The sequence below is a fragment of the Gorilla gorilla genome, chromosome 16 (genome assembly GCF_029281585.2).
Source record: "Gorilla gorilla gorilla isolate KB3781 chromosome 16, NHGRI_mGorGor1-v2.1_pri, whole genome shotgun sequence".
In the NCBI taxonomy this organism is placed as follows: domain Eukaryota; kingdom Metazoa; phylum Chordata; class Mammalia; order Primates; family Hominidae; genus Gorilla; species Gorilla gorilla.
This window is the reverse complement of record NC_073240.2, coordinates 21,759,329-21,781,056: the sequence shown is the minus strand read 5'-3', so window position 1 is coordinate 21,781,056 and position 21,728 is coordinate 21,759,329. Positions and strand designations below refer to the sequence as shown.

Sequence of the window (21,728 nt, the reverse complement as noted above, 5' to 3'; positions counted from 1 at the left end):
CTTAAGAAGGGAGCATTATGGAATCATTTGTTTAATTATTTGGGACATTTGCATAAAAGCATCAATAGAATTACCAGAAATTATATCCTTAGGTTTCTTTTTTTTTTTTGAGACGGAGTCTCGCATTGTCACCCAGGCTGGAGTGCAATGGTGCGATCTCAGCTCACTGCAACCTCTGTCTCCCGGGTTCAAGCGACTCTCCTGCCTCAGCCTCCTGAGTAGCGGGGATTACAGGCACCTGCCACCACACCCGGCTAATTTTTGTATTTTTAGTAGAGACAGGGTTTCACCATGTTGGTCAGGGTGGTTTTGAACTCCTGACCTCAGGTGATCTGTCCGCCTCGGCCTCCCACAGTGCTGGGATTCCAGGTGTGAGGCACCATGCCCAGCCTATCCTTAGGTTTCTTACTGACTCTAATTAAAACATGTATATATAGGAACTAGTGCTAGAAGGATTATAGTCTAGACTTGAAAAAAGATTAAACTGTTTGAAATAGGAAGAGATTTAGTGTATGGGGAAGAGGAACAACCCTCACCCCTACTCTGTTTTGGGTATTTTAATAAAATTTAGAAGCTTGAGAATAATGCTAACAACCTAGTTATAGTAAAATTAGTAAAATTGGCCGGGCGCTATGGCTCACACCTGTAATCCCAGCACTTTGGGAGGCCGAGGCGGGCGGATCACAAGGTCAGGAATTTGAGTCCAGCCTGACCAATATGGTGAAACCCCATCTCTACTAAAAATACAAAAATTAGCCGGGCGTGGTGGCGGGTGCCTGTAATCCCAGCTACTTGGGAGGCTGAGGCAGGAGAATTGTTTGAACCCGGGAGGCAGAGGTTGCAGTGAGCCAAGATGGCGCCACTGCACTCCAACCTGGGCAACAGCAAGACTCCGTCTCAAAAAAAAAAAAAATTAGTAAAATTAATGAGATACTTTGAAAGCACGGAGTATTTAGGTTGTATGGGAAGCACTGTGTGGTGTGTAAACTCTACCCAGACACAAATAGATACTCACAGAACTTGCACGCCACCTCTGGAAGATTCTCCTGACTCCAGGTTCCTGGTAGAGTATCTTTCATATGTGAGAACTCAGGCCATTTTCCAGTCGGTTCCCGCCTTCACTGCACCCTGACTCCTGGGCCTTTTTTCTATTCTTTTCCTCGATTCTGTTTCTTTTCCACCACTGATCAGTTTCGCCTATTCTAAAACTTCATTTAAGCAGAATCATGGAATTCCTGTTGGCTTCCTTCGTTGTGTGATTTTAGTGGCTGGTCTAGGGATGACAGTGTAGATTCTGAACTTTCCACACTGCGTTGTGCCACAGGTCGTGCAGTGTGTCATTTCTCAAAGCACTTATATGTGTGGGTTGTTTTTTAAATAGGTGGAAGGCTTTTAAACCAGCATACCATTAATATTGTATTGAGGAAGTTAATTTATCAATGTTATTTTTCCTTTTACAATTGCTAATAAAGATATGAGGTGAGGAACAGCAGGCTACAGAGAGGAGCGATGCCTGGGGGCGTGTCAGTGTTTTAGGCACGTGCAGTGATTGGCAGCAGACTTGGGAGCGATGCGGTGGAGGCATGTCATTGTTCCCCAGGTGTGTGCGGCGAGGGGCAGCAGGCTCCAGAGGATGCGGTGGGGGCATGTCGGTGTTACCCAGGTGTGATGCGGTGAGGGGCAGCAGGCTCAGGGGGATGCGGTGGGGGCATGTCGGTGTTACCCAGGTGTGATGCGGTGAGGGGCAGCAGGCTCAGGGGGATGCGGTGGGGGCATGTCAGTGTTCTTCGTGTGTGTGCGGTGAGGGGCAGCAGGCTCAGGGGAGCCATGTGGTGGAGGCATGTGAGTGTTCCCCAGGTGTGTGCGGTGAGGGGCAGCAGGCTGCAGGGGGATGCGGTGGGGGCGTGTCGGTGTTCCCCAGGTGCAGGAGGCTGCTCTGAGGGTGTCGCATGTATTTCATTTAATCCTTATAACAGCTCCATGAGTTAGGTTCTATTTTTGTCCCCATTTTAGCAATAAGAAAACAGACACAGAGAGGTTAAGTATAAATAATTTGACAAAGATGACATTAGTGAGTGGCTATTTTTATTATGTGAAGTTAAAATTGTTTATGTGTTGACTTCATCATTTAAAGTGAGAGGAAGAACCTGAGGAATATGAAATGAGACAAGGAAGAGAGCCCCAGACTCTGCGTCTGGTAGAAGTAGGGAGTGTGACCTCATCCCCGGCTTCTTCCAGCTCTGCTGATGCCCGGGGCTGCCCCAAGTGCGCGGCCGGCCCTGGGCGGGATCCATGCTCTTGGTGACAAAGCTCCTCTACCTGCCTTCGCCCCAGCGGCTCGTTTTTATTCATTCAGCACAGAGTGTGTAACTGATAGTCCTCAGTACCGCAGTCTAATATTTTGTTGGGGTTCCTTTTTTTCTTTTCATTTAAAGGTAAAACCTACATTTAGTGAAATGCACATATTTTAAGTGTGTCATCTGAGTGTTTTCACCACTTCAGTTTTTTTTGGTTTAGTTTTTTTTTCTTTTTTGAGACGGAGTCTCGCTCTGTCAGGCTAGAGTGCAACGCAGCGATCTTGGCTCACTGCAACCTCTGCCTCCCAGGTTCAAGCAATTCTCCTGCCTCAGCCTCCTGAGTAGCTGGGATTAGAGGCACGCACCACCATGCCCTGCTAATTTTTGTATTTTTATTAGAGACAAGGTTTCACCGTGTTGGTCAGGCTGGTCTCAAACTCCTGACCTTGTGATCTGCCCTCCTCAGCCTCCCAAAGTGCTGGGATGACAGGCGTGAGCCACTACGCCTGGCCACCACTTCAGTTTTGACAGAAGCAATACGCCTTGATGGGGGTTTGTGCAGTATGACGGTTGCCCAGAGAATTCCCTCCCGCCATTTTCCAGTCAGTTCCCACCTTCTCCCAGCCCCCACCCCCAGGCCTTAAAAACTCTTTCTTCCTCTGTTCTGTTTCTTTTCCACCATTGATTAGTTTTGCCATTTCTAAAACTTCATTTAAGCAGATTCATGGAATTCCGTTTTTTATCTGTTGGCTTCCTTTGTTGCATGATTTTAGTGGCTGGTCTAGAGATGACACTGTAGATACTGAACTTCCCACAGTCTGCTTAGAGTTAATACTGTACCCCGCCTTGTGCAGTGTAAGAAGCTGGTCACTGTCTTACAACCAGGTGCCTTCCCGGTCCTTGCTGTGGCAAGTGTACATATTACATCTATGCTATAGACATCACAATATATATAGTATTGTTGTTTGCTTCAGTATGAATGTACCTTTAAAAAAATTACGAGGAAAATATTGTCTTTTATATATACTCACATATTTATCTTTTTTTCCCCAACCCCTAAGAGTGGGGGGACTCTTGCCTCACCTCCCTCTTTTCTCCTTGTGCCCACTGCCCCCTTGGTGTCCTCTCTGGTTGACTCCAGCCGCCCCTCCCTCCACAGGGCCTGCAGCGTCTCCAGGTCCCTGACCCTTGGGTGGCATCCCCTGCCTCTTCCTCAGGGCCCTGCAAACCTCTCCTCTCATTTCACCAGGAGCTCCTTTCCTTCCCATATTTGTGTAAATGAATTCACATATTTTGACCTAATTGTCTCAGAATGGCCCAATTTGGAGTTGGACTTTTCTGATGCTCATAAAATTCAGGAGGCGGTTTTTAATCAGTTAGTCTGCTACGGCTGCCTCCTCAGAGAAGGGAACAGTTTCTTGTTCTTCTATTTTTTGTTTTTTAATGTTGTTGCTGAGGACAATTTAATTTGATCTCTGAATCATCCATGTATCCATCCATGCACCACCCCCACACCCATCCTATCCACACACCCCCATACCCATCCTATTCACCCACCTACCATCCCCCATCCTATCCACCCACCCATCATCCACTATCCTATCCACGCCCATCCTATCCACCCACCTGTCTATCCACCATCCATCCACCACTCCCACACCCATCTTATCCACCCCCCTACCCATCTACCCACCCACCTATCCTATTCATCCACCCACCCACCCTGTCTATCCACCCACCCACACTGTCCATCCACCCACCCACCCATCCACCCACCCACCTATCCTATCATCCATCCACCCACCCACCCACCTATCCTATTCATCCATCCACTCACCCACCCTGTCATCCACCCACCCACCCGCACTGTCCATCCACCCACCCACCTATCCTATCCTGTCATCCATCCACCCACCCACCCACCTATCCTATTCATCCATCCACCCACCCACCCTATCTATCTACCCACCCACACACCCACTCTATCTACCCACCCAATCTATCCACCCACCCACCCTATCCACCCACCCACCCTATCCACCCACCCACCTATCCTATTCATCCATCCACCCACCTACCCACCCAATTTATCCACCCACCCACCCACCCTATCTATCCACCCATCCACCTATCCTATTCATCCACCCACCCACACTGTCCATCCACCCACCCACCCACCCACCCACCCACTCACCTATCCTATTCATCCACCCACCTACCCACGCAGTCTATCCACCCACCTGCCCACCCTATCTATCCACCCACCCACCCTATCTATCCACCCATCCACCTATCCTATTCATATATCCACCCACCCACCCACCCTATCTATCCACCCATCCACCCACACTATCCATCCACTCACCCACCCACCCATCCACCCACTCACCTATCCTATTCATCCATCCACCCACCCACCCAATCTATCCACCCACCTGCCCACCCTATCTATCCACCCACCCACCCTATCTATCCACCCATCCACACACCCACCCACACTATCCATCCACCCACCCACCCACCCATCCTATTCACCCAACCCCCACCCACACTATTCATCCCCCCACCCACACTATCCACCCAGCCACCCACCCAATCCACCCACCCACCAGTTCTATCCATCTACCCATCCATTCTACCTAACCACCCACTCACCACCCATCCATCCATTTATCCATCCTTCCATTCATGCACCCACTCATCCATCATCCATCCCTGCTTCCATCGTTTCATCCACACATCCATCCATCCATCCATCCATTCTTGTGTTGGGTGCTCCATCTTAAAGTTATCAGAAGTGTTTCTGTCCGAAACTGCAGTTGCAGTGGAGAGGTTTTCAGCCCAAGCTTTTTATTCTTTTTGGACTCCCAGTAGACACTGATGAGTTTTCAGGGTCAAAGAGGAACATTTTAACAATGGTGTTAGCTGATCGTTTTTTGTTTGTTTGTTTTTTATTTTGAGACAGAGTCTCGCTCTGTCTCCCAGGCTGGAGTGCAATGGCACAATCTCGGCTCATTGCAACCTCCGCTTCCTGGGTTCTAACGATTATCCTGCCTCAGCCTCGCTAGTAGCTGGGATTACAGGTGCCCACCACCGCACCCAGCTAATTTTTGTATTTTTAGTAGAGACAGGATTTCACCATGGTGGCCAGGATGGCTTCAAACTCCTGACCTCAGGTGATCCGCCCGCTTCAGCCTCCCAAAGTGCTGGGATGACAGGCATGAGCCACTGCCCCTGGCCTGATAATTTTCTTTCTTTCATGATTGGCTCGTTCATGCTCTAAACTTAAGACTCATCGAGGACCTAGTACGTCTCTGTATTTTCAGTTGCTAGCACTAGTAGCCTACCAGGACTTGGGAGTTTATGAATATCTGTTTAGCAGACGGTTCATCTGGGCAAAACTTTTGTAGGCAGTGATAATTTTTCCTTTTCTTGAAATATGTTTAGAAAATGGAAATCCTATTTGAAAGCATGTTTCTTACATAGAAGGAAGTAATCTAGTTTTGTGCTACATGCGTTCCTTCTTCTAATGTAGCTTATGATGCATGATTGCTCCTTCATCACCTATCTCCCAAAGACTAAACACTTTCTATTTTGCTGAATGTCTAAGGATATTTGAGATGCTTATGAAGAGGTCTTTTCTGGTATGAGGTTTGACCTAAGAGCGCTGCAGAGAATATATGGTAATTGTTACGGTTTTAGCATGACCAAAGAGAATTTTCTTTTTTCTTTCTTTTTTTTTTTTGAGATGGAGTCTCCTTGCCCAGGCTGGAGTGCAGCGGCGTGATCTCAGCTCACTGCAACCTCTGCCGCCTGGGTTCAAGTGGTTCTCCTAACTCAGCCTCCCGAGTAGCTGGGACTACAGGTGCCCACGACCACGCCCGGATAATTTTTTGTATTTTTGGTAAAGATGGGGTTTCACCGTGTTAGCCAGGATGGTCTCGATCTCCTGACCTCTTGATCCGCCCACCTCGGCCTCCCAAAGTGCTGGGATTACAGGTATGAGCCACCATGCCTGGCTGACCAAAGAGAATTTTCTCTGCATCTGAAGCATATAACTGCAAACCGATTTGTTTGTGGTTGTTAAGTAAAGAGGACCAATCTTTTGTTTGTTTATATGCACTGTTTCCTTTCTCGCCCTAGTTGCATGAGAAACAGAAGCTTCTTAGATTGATCAGTTGCCTCCTTTTGTTGCATTTGAGCATTGAGAACAAGGACCAAGAGTTTTCTCCTCCATTGTGGTTTTAGTTCTAACATCTGGCACATAGTATTTAGTAAAGATTTGTGGAATAAGTGAGATAGGGTATTGGGGAAGATCATAAGAAAAACAAAAGATGAATTATTTATTTATAAATTTATTGTTAGGTCTATTCCAAAACTGACTTAGAAAGACAAAATTTTTTCCTGCTATAAAATATTTGTAAGAACTGTGTTGGGTTGGAGTTTGGGATTCACTTTTCCCATTGCAGATGCTTAAAAACCTCAGACTTTTCTTGTTGGGTTTCTTTTTGGGGAGGACTTTATTAGGGATACCATTTATAGTAGAAATTTGGAAGACTGTAAAAACCACTTAATATTCCCGAAAGATGGAAGGTTGTTTCTGGAAGCTGTTAGGTTTTGTTAAGGCAGGGATAATACATTTTCTTTTCTTTTTTGAGAAGGAGTCTTTCGCCTAGACTGGAGTGCAGTGGTGTGATCTCGGCTCACTGCAACCTCTGCCTCCTAGGTTCAAGCGATTCTCCTGCCTCAGCCTCCCCAAGTAGCCAGGACTATAGACGTGTGCCACCGTGCCCAGCTACTTTTTGTGTTTAGTGGAGACAGGGTTTCACCACGTTGGCCAGGCTGGTCTCGAACTTCTGACCTCACGTGATCCCCCCCCACCCTGGCCTCCCAAAGTGCTGTGATTACAGGTGTGAGCCACCATGCCTGGCCAGTAATACATCTTTAGAGAGATCATTTTCCTTGGAACATAACTGAAAACGGTAGGATGAAAAGATGTGTAAAATGTAACTGAAGGTGGAAAAATCTTGCTCTGAATCTCTCACTTTCGTTTGAGTTAAATATTATTTTTATTCTTGAAGGAAGTTCTGGGAGTTTGTAGAAGTAGCCAGAAAATATCTTTAGAATATAGTGCTCTATGCGATATCCTGAGACTTTTTTTTCTTTTTTTTTTTTGAGATGGAGTCTCTTGCTCTGTCGCCCAGGCTGAAGTGCAATGGTGCGATCTCAGCTCACTACAAGCTCCGTCTCCTGGGTTCACGCCATTCTCCTGCCTCAGCCTCCTGAGTAGCTGGGACTACAGGCGCACACCACCACACCCAGCTAATTTTTGTTGTATTTTTTAGTAGAGACAGGATTTCACCATGTTAGCCAGGATGATCTCGATCTCCTGACCTCGTGATCCACCTGCCTCGGCCTCCCAAAGCGCTGGGATTACAGGCGTGAGCCACCGTGCCCGGCCTATCCTGAGACATTTTTGACAGTGCTGCAAACTATTACTATTTTTTCAGGTAGAAATATTTTATTTTATGTTGGAGATGGGATCTCGCTTTGTTGCCAAGGTTGGTCTTGAACTCCTGGCTTCAAGTGGTCCTTCTGGCTTGGCCTCTCAAAATGCTGGGATTACAAGGCATGAACCACAGTGCCTGGCCTGGAAATAATTTTTACTACAGATTCTTTCCTCTTTAAATTAATATTATGGGTTATGAAGCTCCTTTTGTATAATAATATCCAATATATGTTGTCAACCAGGGTATTGCTTTGCTTTTTCTTTAAAAAGGAGAAAACATGTAAGGTAGAGGAAGTGTAGTTTACTCTTAGGCATTCAGTCAGTTTTTATTATTTGTGTCGTAGAAAACCCCAAACCATTTGCTGAGACCAAAAACTGTATTTTTAAAATTTTAACACTTAATTTTTCTCCTGTGGCTTGTGCGAAGTTTTTAGGTGTAAAGCATGCATAAGTAAGAGATTCATTTAACAAAACATTATTTTAGGAAACAAATATGAAAAAGCGTTAAAACCATTTTTTTTTCTCTCCTAGCATTTTTGAAACATTGGGGTTGTTGGAGTGGTTGGATTTTCCATGGAATTGAGTGAGAAATGAAGAAGACTGAAGTCCAGGCTTACTATCTACCTTTCACGGAGGCCTAGCCATGAGAGGACAGAAGAAGGCAAGTGGCGAATCATGACAGCAAAGACAAAGACGAAAAGAAGGACCGGGACCGAGACTGGGACTGAGAGAGAGAGAAAAGAGACAAAGCAAGAGAGAGTGAGAATTCAAGGCCACGCCGGAGCTGTACCTTGGAAGGAGGAGCCAAAAATTATGCTGAGAGTGATCACAGTGAAGACGAGGACAGTGACAGTAGTGCCACCACAGAGGAGTCCACGAAGAAGAAGAAGAAGAAACCACCGAAAAAAAAGTCTCGTTATGAAAGGAAAGATACCGGCAAGATAACATCCTACATCACTGAAGATGATGTTGCCTACAGACCAGGAGGTAAGGAGCCTTACGTTTGGGTCTTGCCAGTGTTTACAGTGGGGGAATGATCTTAGCATTATGGTGAAATAAATACGCTTTGTACACTTAAAGGAAGGCTTGGAATCTAGAAGAGTAGGAAACTTAATTTGGTAAACATGTGACCCACTTTTGGTCAGTTAGGTTTACCCACTTCTTGCTTGTGTCTGCCTTAATTTGGTCTTGTGTCCTGGTTTATGCATTCATGAGTTCTTTTCTTATTTTCCTATGCTGCTTGTTCTCTAACTTGACCATCTGCTTAGTATTTTTCTGTCTTTTGAATTCATGCTTGGTTTTTAATCTTCAATCATAAATGAGATTGTGGTGACCCTGCAGAATTGACTGCTTGGTGGAGACAAGTAAACCTTAAGATTCTTGGAAACAGGAAATTTTACCTTGGGACAGGATGGACCAGACTCTAGAGAGGTACTTTTTAAAAATGGCCTTTAGGCCAGGCATGGTGGCTCACGCCTGCAATTCTAGCACTTTGGGAGGCTGAGGCGGGTGGATGACCTGAGATCGGGAGTTCGAGACCAGCCTGACCAACATGGTGAAACCCTGTCTCTACTAAAAATACAAAAATTAGCTGGGCTCGGTGGTGTGCACATCTAATCCCAGCTACTCGGGAGGCTGAGATAGGAGAATTGCTTGAACCCAGGAGGTGGAGGTTGCAGTGAGCCGAGATCGCGCCACTGCACTCCAGCCTGGGTGACAGAGTGAGTCTCTGTCTCAAAAAAGAAAAAAAAAAAGGCCTGAAGATCAGAGATTTATTGCTCCTGCTAACTTCCTTTTCCAAAAATTTGAGCTTCAGGCTCTCTAATCAACGATAATAGAAGAAGTCATCTAACCTGCTTGGTTTTCCGGAAAATGTATTATGGTCATGCCAGTGTATTGTGGCTTATAGCATTGCTCAAAAAAAGACAGACTCAACTTTTAGATGAGATCAGGGAAACAAGTGAGTCAAAACCTGTTGAACACTAGCAAAGCCTTTCCTTTTCATTTGATGTATTGTGTGTATTAAGACACCTTTTTTAGGCTGGGCACAGTGTAATCCCAGCACTTTGGGAGGCAGAGACAGAAGGATTGCTTGAGCCCAGGAGTTCAAGACCAGCCTGGGTAACATAGTGAGACCTCATCTCTACAAAAAATTTTTACAAATTAGCTGGGCCTGGTGGCATACACCTGTAGTCCTAGCTACTCAGGAGGCTGAGGCAGGAGCATCACTTGAGTCTGGGAGGTCGAGGCTGTAGTGAGCCATGATTGCACCACTGCATTCTAGCCTGGGCGACAGAGCAAGACCCTGTCTCAAAAAAAAAAAAAAAAAAAAAAAAAACAAGATATTTTCTTACAGAAGCCAGTAAAACCTAGGTGAAATCATTTTGTTTGAGTTACTTTTACTGTTGAAGAGTGACATGAATTTTGTATGAGATGTAATTAGCAGATTAAAGCTGCCCATTTTTATGTTTTTCTGAGAAAGAGATTAAAATACTTTATTGTGTTATGTCCATAATCTGGAACAATCATTTTACTGAGGAATGCTGTTACTGTTCTGAACTTCACATCAAGTTCCAGATTTTCATTCTCCCACATAGGAGTTTTTTAAATTTCAAAAGATGTCAGTGGGGCTGAGCGCAGTGGCTCATGACTGTAATCCCAGCACTTTGAGAGGCTGAGGTGGCGGGAGGATTGCTTGAGCAATGTGGAGACCTGCCTGGGCAACATAGTGAGACCGTATCTCTACAAAACAGTAAAAAATTAGCTGGGAGTGTGATGAGATTGTAGTCCCGGCTACTCAGGAGGCTGAGGTAGAAGAATCTCTTGAGCTCAGGAGGGCAAGGCTGCAGTAAGCCCCATTCACATCATAGCACTCCAGCCTGTGCAGCAGAGCAAAACCCTGTCTCCACCCCTGTCCCCCCCACACACAAAAAAGTCAGTGCTAGAACTTACTACAGACAAATTTGCATTCACAACTACAATTTCTTGGTTGAAGATTAACTGAGAAGGTATTCGTGTGATATAAATTGATTAGAGTGGAGGTTTTAGAGCAGTTAAAAATCTGCTGTGAGGATTAAATGATGTGTGTAGGTTACAGTACTGTCTGTATTTATCTTTGATGTAGACTCAGCTATTGGGCAGTAAGAATTTCTTAGTGACTGAAGAATCTCTCAGAGTTACCACAGATTGCTTGTTTAGGGCGTATGCACATCTAAATCATGGGAAAGGAACAAAATATGTTAACTCTTTTTTTTATTATTATACTTTAAGTTTTAGGGTACATGTGCACAATGTGCAGGTTTGTTACATATGTATCCATGTGCCATGTTGGTATGCTGCACCCATTAACTCATCATTTAGCATTAGGTAGATCAGCACTTTGGGAGGCCGAGGCAGGGGGATAGCTTGAGCCCAAGAGTTTGAGACTAGCCTGGGCAACATAGTGAGGCCCTGTCTATGCAAAATGAATGAATGAATGAGGCATTATGGTCACTCTTACTAGATTTGATTGACTGTGCCTTTACTTTTCAGTAAATAATACATAGACTTTCCTGACCCAAGCTTTATGATGATCTCAGGTTGTGATATGGGGTAGGAGGAGGTTAACTCTCTCTATAGCCACTGCTTTCCTTAAAATCATTGCTTTTTATTTAAGTATCTTAACATGGCATTTTAAAAAGCAACCTTGGCCAAGCATGGTGGCTCATGCCTGTAATCCTGACACTTTGGGTGGCTGAGGTGGGAGGATTGCTTGAGCCCAGGAGTTGGAGACCAGCCAAAAAAAAAAAAAAAAAAAAAAGCAATGCTTTACACTCCAGTCATTGAGAGCATCAAAAATTATTTTCCAACCACTGCCATGTCAAATGTAATTTAAGAAAGCACCCTTCTTCCCTGAAGAAAATGCAATTTGGTTTACTTTATTCCATCTCTGATTAGTGGCATTGGTTTTGTTTACAATTAGAAAATAAAATGTGTTTAGAGTACAATTTAATGGCAAATTGTCTATAAGAGATTAGTTTTCTTTCTCTTTTTGATTAGCTGAAAAGGTCATTGTAGTAGCATGTTCAAGGTAGTCATCTTTGCATATTTAATTTATTTCCTCACAAAATATTTATTACAAATATAGTAGCACGTTTCTCTTTTTTGAAGACATGTGAGCATCTATCTGAATAAGATACTCAAGATTTCATCTTGATGTGTGATCTTGAGCAAGCGGTTTCTTTTATCTAAATGTCTTCATCTGAATATAGATAATCCCTTGGAATCCTCCCCTTCTTCTTCAGGGACTCTGAAGAAAATAATTTAGGCTTCATCAGATTCTCTAAATTATTAGAAAAATAATCAGAAAGAACCAAAGGGCTGTTTTCCTTTAGCCTAAAGATGTTTGCAATTTAATATCATCTTTTGGAAAAAAATTTACAATAAAAGATATACGTTTTGTCACTTATTTATGCAGTGGCTTTATGGGCCCTGTCTTTGTTCCTTAAAGGTAAATGCCATTGTTTTAAAATTTCTTTTTCTTTTAAAGACTGTGTGTATATCGAGAGTCGGAGGCCAAACACACCGTATTTCATCTGTAGCATTCAAGACTTCAAACTGGTAAGCATTTTTAACGTGCTGTTCGCTCTGCTCTGTATTCTCTCTTTTCCCAGTTCCATTGGCTATCTCTTATTGTTACTCCATCGCTGTTGACGTGGTTACCAGTTCACCTTTTGAGTGCTAACTGCCTCGTGGCAGTAGCACTGAAATGAGGGTTACTAGTTCCATCTTTTCAGCTTTGTAACACTTACTCTCATAATGCTTATATTGTAAACAATATTTCTGAAGTTTTTATCCCTTTAGTAACTGTTTTGACAATTTCAGATAGTCCCTTGAATTTCTGAAGTAGGTTGTTTCTTCTCAGCCATTGTTAAGAGCCTAAAGTAAAGTAAATTCAGTAAATTGATGAGTAGGGGAAATAATATAAACGGGTCAGAGAATAGTTTCCAGTGGAAATCTGTCACTTCCTTCAATATTTCGGCAGGTGTAGAGTATATGTTGAAATTGTTGTGGGGGTTTTGCGGGGTAGCGGTTGAAAGAAGTCTGGCTTGGGCGTGGTAAAGCTGTTATACTTTCTTTCCAGTTTTAGTGCATGTGTTGCAGAAGTGAGGACATAGCTGCTGTACTTTCTCGTTAAAAAGTCTTCCTGAATATATAAGTGTTGATGTTCCTCATTATGAAATCGCTTTTTTAGGGCCAGTGGTTCTCATACTTTAGGCTTTGGATCCCTGGATGTCTGCAGAGATTTGGCAGAGGTCTGCAAATAAACACGCTAAGCTTTATATAAATAAATTGATCTCACACGTCTGGACAATGATTTTTCAGCCTGTTTTCAGTATGCTTTTATGATTTTTAAAAATTTCACTTATTTAAAAGCAATACACAGTTAAGAACCACTATTTGTTGTTGTTGTTGTTGTTTGAGACAGAGTCTTGCTCTGTCACCCAGGCTGGAGTGCAGTGGTGCAGTCTTGGCTCACCGCAGCCTCTGCCTCCCGGAAACAAATGATTCTCCTGCCTCAGCCTCCCAAGTAGCTGGGATTACAGGTGTGTGCCAGTACAACTGGCTGTTATTTTTATATTTGTATTTTTAGCAGAGAACAGGGTTTGTATTTCTAGCAGAGAACAGGGTTTCACCATGTTGGCCAGGCTCGTCTCCAACTTCTGACCTCAAGTGATTTGCCTGCTTTGGCCTCCCAAAGTGCTGGGATTACAAATGTGAGCTGCCATGCTTGGCAGGAACCACCGTTTGTTTGTTATTTTCCTCAAACAATTGGTATTTGAAATACTACTGAAGTAGTATCATTTGGGAATCTTTTGAAACATTTTGATCTTACAAGGGACCCTAGTACTTTGAAGATTGTGAACCACTGTCTGTACTCTTAAGGGTAGAGAATTCCTAATTCCTTAGCTTTGTAGAGATGTGTATCACTATCTGTGAATGCTGTTATTTCCAACACCCTTTGTAATTCGACAATATTTGTGTTCTGACATATGTTGTATGTGATATTTCAGTCTAAAGAAATGTAGTTTGAAAAGATCTTTCTCTGCATCTCCTTTGTTTTTTATCATTTTTAATGGCCCAAGTACCAAATTAGTATATTCAGTAAAAAAAAAGTCACATTATTTTTCTTTGTTAAAAAAGTTATTGCTTAAGTTATTGCATGCTTACTGTTTTAAGATGAAGTCAGATGTGCTATTTACTTCTAAGATGGGTCTATTCTTGATAGGCGGCTTTTACCTTTCCTGGTTGCATTGCAAGGTGGCCTTGCAGTTTAATCTTGTAAATCAAATGCTTTCTATCCAATTTTTATGTCTATATGAATTTTTAAAAACCATTTTTAGAGGTCTTTGCTACTTATTGTATCTTTCCTTCCAAAGTTTTTTTTTTTTTTTTTTTTTTTTTTTTTAACAGATACAGCACTGACACCTGAAATACGGGTATAGCCTTATTCCTGAAGAGTTTTGTTTTGGTAGTGGCTGCTGCTACTGCCCTTTTCCTGCCCATTGTCTTTGTGTGTGATTTTTACTAAACCAAACATCAGTGCACCATGAAAAATATATAGCTGTGAAATAAAATTGTAAATATTTTTATTTTACCTATTAGATCTTGAGCCGCCTTTGTACAGTTTTGGCACATTAGCAGGTGCCTTCATGTTTGAACAGGCATCTCTTATGAAATGCTGATTACAATGCGATAGTTGCTGTTCTGGGCAGAGGTTCCTGCTGAGTTACGGTAATTGCTCAGGGTGTTAACAGCAATAAAAGCTGAAGCTTCTGTTGTCAGTATTGGTCTAATACAACACATTAAAGCTATCTACAAAAATATGTGGGAAGTAGGGTGCAGTATGTTTAGATACCTTTTTCTAAATCACACACTGCTGTTTCTCATGTTTTTGTTTGAGGTTCTGTATTTGGCACATCCTCATAGTTGTTGTGTAAGAACAACAGATGATGAAATATTTGCTCTTGGAATATAGTTATTTCCACTGTCTTATTTTCTTACTTCTCTGTACTTATTAAAAGATAAATAGATGAGAATGATCAAGATTTTTTTCTCCTTCAGTTTACTGAAGCTGTAAGGGAAAAAGATGAGCAGAAGGAAATAAGCTTTGTTTCTCTGCGAGATTTTAAAAAGAAGAAGAAATTGAATTTGATTTTGCTCACAGCAAATAACATGACTAGTGGAGCAATGAAAGAAACAAAAACCCGATAGCTTTGAAATGTTGAGTGATTAGGTATTTTATCTTTTTAATAATCACAAAATAAAAAGTTGGTTTGGGGTTATAACTGAGAGACGTGTTTCATTGTTTATACTATAAATGAGAATCCCTTTGCCGTGGTGAAATTTTGTGTATAAAGTATGTTTGGGCACTGTAAAAATAACTGGGTGAATGCCCTTTATGATACACATTAGTAGGTATGATTACGATGTTAAAGACAACAAAAGCTAATGAGGTGAGGCGTGGGGAGGAGGAGACATGTACCGCCAGTCACTGAGACTAGAATAATGGCAGTTTATTGAACCGAGGGCCTTAGGTCACATTTCATGAAATAGCGCTCTATGAGATAAGGAGAAGGGTCTTTGTATTTTATGTGGGGACCCGGGTCGTCTTCTCAATTCTGCTGCTGCATTCCCTTAGAATCGAGTCTGTGGTATAGAACACAGCTGCCTCTATATCCTGATCCCTGTCTGTTGTCCTGCCAGACTATTAAACAGCCTCCCCTTTCACTCTCAAAAATGTCTGAGTGTGGATGATAGGTTGTGTGGTTATCTTGCCTATGGGGATAGGATCCATGGCTTCTGCTTTATTAATATTCAACCATCAAAACACATAGGGACACCACCATCCTACACTAGTAGGTGTATTTCGAGCCCATGCTTCCACAGGGTAGGTGGAGGCTATGATAGTATCAAGCAATTAAGTTCCTAACTGAGCTGAGGTTTTAAAGGTAGGAATTATGTATTCTGTTAGGAAGCTTTCATTCTCTTAGGAAGTATTCATTTGATTGGGCTTATTTACAAATGGAGATGTCTGATTTTGTTTGAATGCGCTGACCAAAGTATTTATGGAACAAGTAGTCAAAAGCAGGAGCTCAGGTGAGCAGAAGAGGCAGGGTAGAATTATGGCCAGTGCATACTTAGAAGCAGGAGAAAGAAGTATTGTTGATTAAAAAGGTCACTTCGCACCATAGATTTCTGAACTAATTAGTAAAATAGCTGGCAAAGTCTTTATTTAGCTTTTTGAAGGACTAGTAATTCGGAATGACAGTCTGTGATCCTTGTGGCCTGGCATGAAAAGATTAATTGAGCCAAATTTCATTTTTAGAATTTAGAGTTGAGAAACTGAGAGACTGAGGCAGTTAGTAGAGGGGAAAGGTGAATGGATAATTCAAGAATTACCCCTAATATATCTGTAAAAATTAAAAAAAGAATTACCTGAATGACAAGAGCAAGGTTAGGGCTGACATAGGCAAGCTCGCTTGCTAGGGTAGGAAATTGGGAAAAGCAGAGGACAGGGAAGCTGTGGGAAGAGCAGCAGACTGCCAAGGGAAGTGCGTGCACAGCTGTCTCTTCCTTGACTCTCCTGGGTCCCACTGCACTGATGTTCTTCCCACAGGATTCTTAGATTATCCTGTTCGCTCTGAGTAGAGAGCTCTCATCTGGGCTAGCTTGAGTGGATCTTCATGAATTGCAATGGAAAGAGCCTAGGTTAACATCTCCAACCCTTCTGCTGCCCTCCCATAACTTTTAGAGGTCACCGTGTGACTTAGTTACTTTGAGGGTTTTGTTCTGAATGAGTCAATATCATTGAGGAGGGTTTTGTTCTGAATGAGTCAATATCATTGAGGAGCATTATATCACAGAGTGCAAATAGGAATGTTTTGGGCTATAATCAGGGCCTTCCACAGGCATTTACTGAATACCTGCTTTGTGTTCTTTATGGAACTCAGCACTTAAAGGGAGATTGAAGAAGTATAAAATATTGTTCATTCCCTCAGTGATCTTAGATTCTAAGTGACAGACAACTTGTGGCATTATTGGATGTCAGTCTTCTTTGGAGAACATTCTGAATAGGATTGACAAGAAGAGCATTCACTTTTAGATCTAAAAGAAATGATTTCTTTTGTGCATTTATGAAAAACAAATCATATTTTTATGGAAACCCAGGCATTAAGAAGTATAATACAAATAATTTGCCATCTGGAAATAATCATGGAGTCTGAGAATGCTAACAAGGTCATGGAGACAGTAATTTTCATTCAGTATAACACTGAGGAGTTCCTTGTATAGTAAGTAGTTCCTTGTAGCAGTTACTACCTTTCTTTATTCACAGATAAGTAAGCAAACTCACTCCTGTAATATTCTCCATGGAAATTCAGTGTGGATTCTTGCATTGCCGTCATTCATACAGTAGAGGAAAACATGCTTTTGGTTTCCTAAAGTTACATAGGTGTTTCAGCTGTTACTTATACCAAATGAGTTTCTAGGTAGTATATGTAGCTATAAGTACTATTTTGGGTTAATAACATTGATTCATTTTGGTTCCTTAACTGTTTATTAAAACTTGGAAAATTGTCCTTAAAGTTAAGCCAGATACAGAGATTCCTTAGAATTGGGGGTGATAGTTAGGGATGTTAAAGTGTTTCAGGTGATGGTTAGCTGGGCTCGACATATTGTTACGGCTCTGCATAGATGATAATGCCGCTGTATCATTTGTGTCCCCAATAGCCTACTTTCTAAGTGCTAGTTCTGAATGTGAAATAGCTAAGGATGCATACTACTAGTTACCTTGGAGAACGCACATTTCCATTATTGCTGTGAATGTGGGGGCCAAGTTATTTATCGTTTAATACCATATCCCTCTCGTTGTTTCATTGTCAAATGTGAGCAGCTGGAGGAAAAACACTTGGAATTTCTCTCTGATCCCTGGTCTGTACTCATAAGTTGTTTGCTACTCACTACCCTTTATTCATGCCTTCCCCGACAGTACAGCAGCAGAAGGGCTGCAGAGAAATTAACTTCATCTTAGGTTCCACTTGCCATTGAGATTGCCTGCTCTCCACCAAATTTATTTTCTTAAAAATGGATTAAAAGTACCAAGAAGATGTTTCTCCTCCTTTGTAATAAAAACTTACTGAGGATGAGTAATTATGTCTTCTTTTCTTATTAGAACCATAGATGATGCTGGAAGATATCAGATAGCAACTTAATTACCCATACTTTTTGTGCACACATTCAAGTGTACACACAGTGACTTAATTATCAGACTTACGCATTATCTACCGCATTTCTTTAATCCCAGCTTGGCTGTTACCACTTAGCACAGAAGGTGTAGTGTATGGACATTCATGGAATGGGCATTCGTTTAAAAGGAGGTAAATCTTGCATTAGAGCCCTTTTTTGGTTGGGGGGGGGGAGGTGGGCAGGAAGGTCCACATAATTTGAACATGGCTAATTCAGAATTTAGGATATGTTATTCTGGGATTGAGATGAGGGATGGTAGATTGCCCAGGTTCAGAGCTCGGACTTCGACATCAGGTTGTCTGAGTTCACGTACTCCGTCCACCAGTTGCCATCTTTCCTGACCTTGGGAAATACACTTAACCCTCTTAACTTTCTTTAGTTACCTGTGAAGTTGGGATATAAAGTACCTACCTTGCCAAGTAGATTGTTTTTAGATTAAAAGGTCAAACTTACAAAGTGTCCAGTGCCCCATAGAGTGACACTGATTGTGATGTTGATGTTTAGTTGGTACCTTAGGTTTATGCTTTTTATTCACTGATGTATATATTGTGTGCTTATCACATTGGCTGGCTGTATTGTCCACAGTAAGTATTTATTGAACACTGAATGAAGTAACATTTAAGTGGAATAAATTCACTGGATAAGTATTTTTAAAAAACTTTAGTAGTAGTTGTTTGATACAGTGCATACATCAACACAAATTAACATTCTCTTAAACAAGCCAAAGAAGTCTACTCACTTACTTTTGGTTAGCCTGCAGTGCATAATGTATAGAAATAATACAACTTTATTTCTTTTAAAATACTTGAAGAAAATTCAGTTTCTTCTTTTCTTCATGAATTTGAATGAATGTAGCCTAAGTCATAACATTTTTTAGGCATCATTATATTGTTTTGGGTTTTCCATATGACTGACTTTCAGCAAAGATAAATGAGGGCCTAGTATACGTGTGAACCTCCCAGAAAAGGCCAACTGTTATGAAAAATGCCTTACGCTATGATGATTTGTTTCTGTGTGACACATCAGTTGTTTCTGTTTTTGTTTTTGACAGTCCTTCAAGGTAGGCCTGCAAAATTGAGTATTTCTTTCTATAGCTCCTTCTTCTCTTTACTTTCTTGGCTTGTACCATGCAAAAAGGTCAGTATCACCCAGTTACGCCTTTGTGACTTGTTGTGTAGTGTTGGATAATGAAGTAAAAACTTTACATTAAAGTTCATTATCAAGTATTTTCAGCTATTATATCCAAGGACCAAGCGGCCTTTTCACATATAAATTTGTGATTTCTAATTTTGTTTAATTCTTTAACGAGGCAAGAGGCAGGATGGAATTCTTTTTTGGAGACAGAGATTCCCTCTTGTCACCCAGGCTGGAGTTCAGTGGCGTGATCTCAGCTCTTTCCAACCTCCGCCTCCGGGTTCAAGCGATTCTCCTGCCTCAGCCTCCCAAGTAGCTGGAATTACGGGCACCTGCCACCACCCCCAGCTATGTTTTTGTATTCTTAGTAGAGACGGGGTTTCACTATGTTGGCCAGGCTGGTCTTGAACTCCTGACCTCGTGATCCACCAGCCTCGACCTCCCAAAGTGTCAGGATTACAGGCATGAGCCACTGCATCAAGCAAGATGAAATTCTTTAGCCCTGAGTTTGGTGGACTCAGTCAGAGGAGGTTGTATATCTATACTCCCCTCCCACCACAATTATAGAGTAATGGTGTTGAAAGTTTTTTGAACGACCACATCCTTTTTGCATGATATTGATGTCAACCTCTAAATGGACAGGGTGGTATTAACATAAGTGGAAATCAAAATGAGGCCTTGGGAATAAATAATCCCAGCATTTTATTGGCCCCATTTTCTGAGCTTCCCAGCAATTTGTCTTCACTCGTGGCTGCCAGTCAGGGTAGGGCACTTGGGATTTTTAGTGTTTAACTACTATTGTGAGGTTGGGTAATTCATTTTCTTCTAATTTACTTGGGTCAAGGGACTCTAAGAAACTATTGAAAAAGTTTTGTTTAATTATATGTATTTCCATAAACTATATTTCTGAAAATGTTATTTACTAAAATTGTTAACTATATGTGAAATTGTTTTCAATGCAGAAAACTCATCTTGTGGCCAATATAATGGCCAAATATAAAGGCCAATTTATATGGCTGTTGGCAACTGAAATGGGGAAAAAAGGGGGTAAGTTTGAGTTCAGGTGTGGAATGTGAGTTTCCCCAGGCTCATTGGGACTCATGACCCACCAATCTAAACTATTTTGGGTGTTGTCCTCTCAGGTGACATTTTGTAGGATATTGCTCAGAAATAGCGAGGCTTTTCTCCAGTGCTAGATGCAGAATAAGCCCTTCACGAGGCTTGGGTTGGGCTGTAGCTATACTTCTTAACAGCTATCCCTTGGTTACTCCTCTGTTACTAGTGGTGGTCCTGAGGGATGTGTAAGAGGCAGCAGGATGAAGTATCTGTAGTGCTTTATCCCTTAAAGCACAGGGACCCGTGTGGGTGATCATAGGGGTTATTATCATGTAGTGCATCTCCCTTTTTAGGAAAGTTCACACTTGTCTTCCTTTTTTTTCCTGTAATGGTAGGACTTAATGGAGGATTTAATGGTAATGTTTTCTGAAAGTTGAGTATTTATTATTCTGAGTGACTACTGGGTTAATATGAAAAAAGTGTGGTTTCAGTTAAGCATTGACGTCAGTGTGAAGAAGTGACTGTGGCACCCCAGTTCATACTGAATTAGCAAATAATACAAGAGGATAGCAAGCTCTCTCACACTTAGACACACACAATGCAGGATACTGTCAATATACGGTGAGTTGTTCAGTTGCAGTGTAGAATATTAATATCTTGGGGTGAAGAAAAGAAAGTGCTCCAGATGCGATGTGACACTTGGGGAAGTCCTGTGAAGGTGGGTAGGTTTTGAGGAGCTGGGTATGTTTTTCACACATCAATAACAAGTGGATAGGCAGAGTATAGGAGCCTTGCAGGTGTACATGGCAGCCTGTCCTTATAAGCAACACAGGCAGTGAGGCTGACGAGTCTGGGAGTCGTGAGAAGATGACCCGCAGGACGTCACTGAAGAGCACAGGTTAGTGGATTTTGGGAGGCAGATGTGGAGATATAAAATGGGGCTAGATTATAGAGAATCTTCAAAGTTAGCAAAGTTAAGATTTTGTGTAACAGGCAGTAGAGAGCTTATGTAAGCTTTTTTATTCGAGACGAGCCACCTTGCAGACCACTGCTTAAGAAGATTGACTGTAGCAGTTTGCAGTGTGGAATGGGAAAGATGGTGAAAGTTCCAAGTAGGAGGCTAGGGCCGCCATTCATGGGTAAGATGAAGAGGACCAAGACAGTAGAGATGATATATTGATAATTGTAACCAAATCAGGAGTAATTGTTGGAACAGCATAACATGTTTACATATTTGCTGATGTAATTACTCAAGGGTCATACCATAAAAAGGGGTGGGGATTTCACATTATGGAAACCTTGGAATTCTCTGTCTTACGGTGGAAGACAGAACCCAGTGTAGTGTAGATAAAAGTCTAATTTTAATTCCCTGAGAAAGACTGATATCTTATGGGACAAATTAGTAGATTCCCAATGTGACTACCTACTTTTAAAGCTTCAGCCTT

The 21,728-nt window shown here is 42.0% G+C and overlaps 1 protein-coding gene across 1 annotated transcript in view; it reads left to right on the top strand.

Moving 5' to 3' along the window:
- LOC115934544 (zinc finger CCHC domain-containing protein 2-like) overlaps positions 1 to 21,728 on the top strand; it is an 89,083-nt gene that overhangs the window by 12,547 nt on the left and 54,808 nt on the right. The window contains 2 exon segments of the mRNA XM_063698406.1: positions 8,338 to 8,793; positions 12,335 to 12,405. Of these exon segments, the coding sequence (XP_063554476.1) occupies positions 8,338 to 8,393 (56 nt within the window). The 3' untranslated portion in view covers positions 8,394 to 8,793; positions 12,335 to 12,405.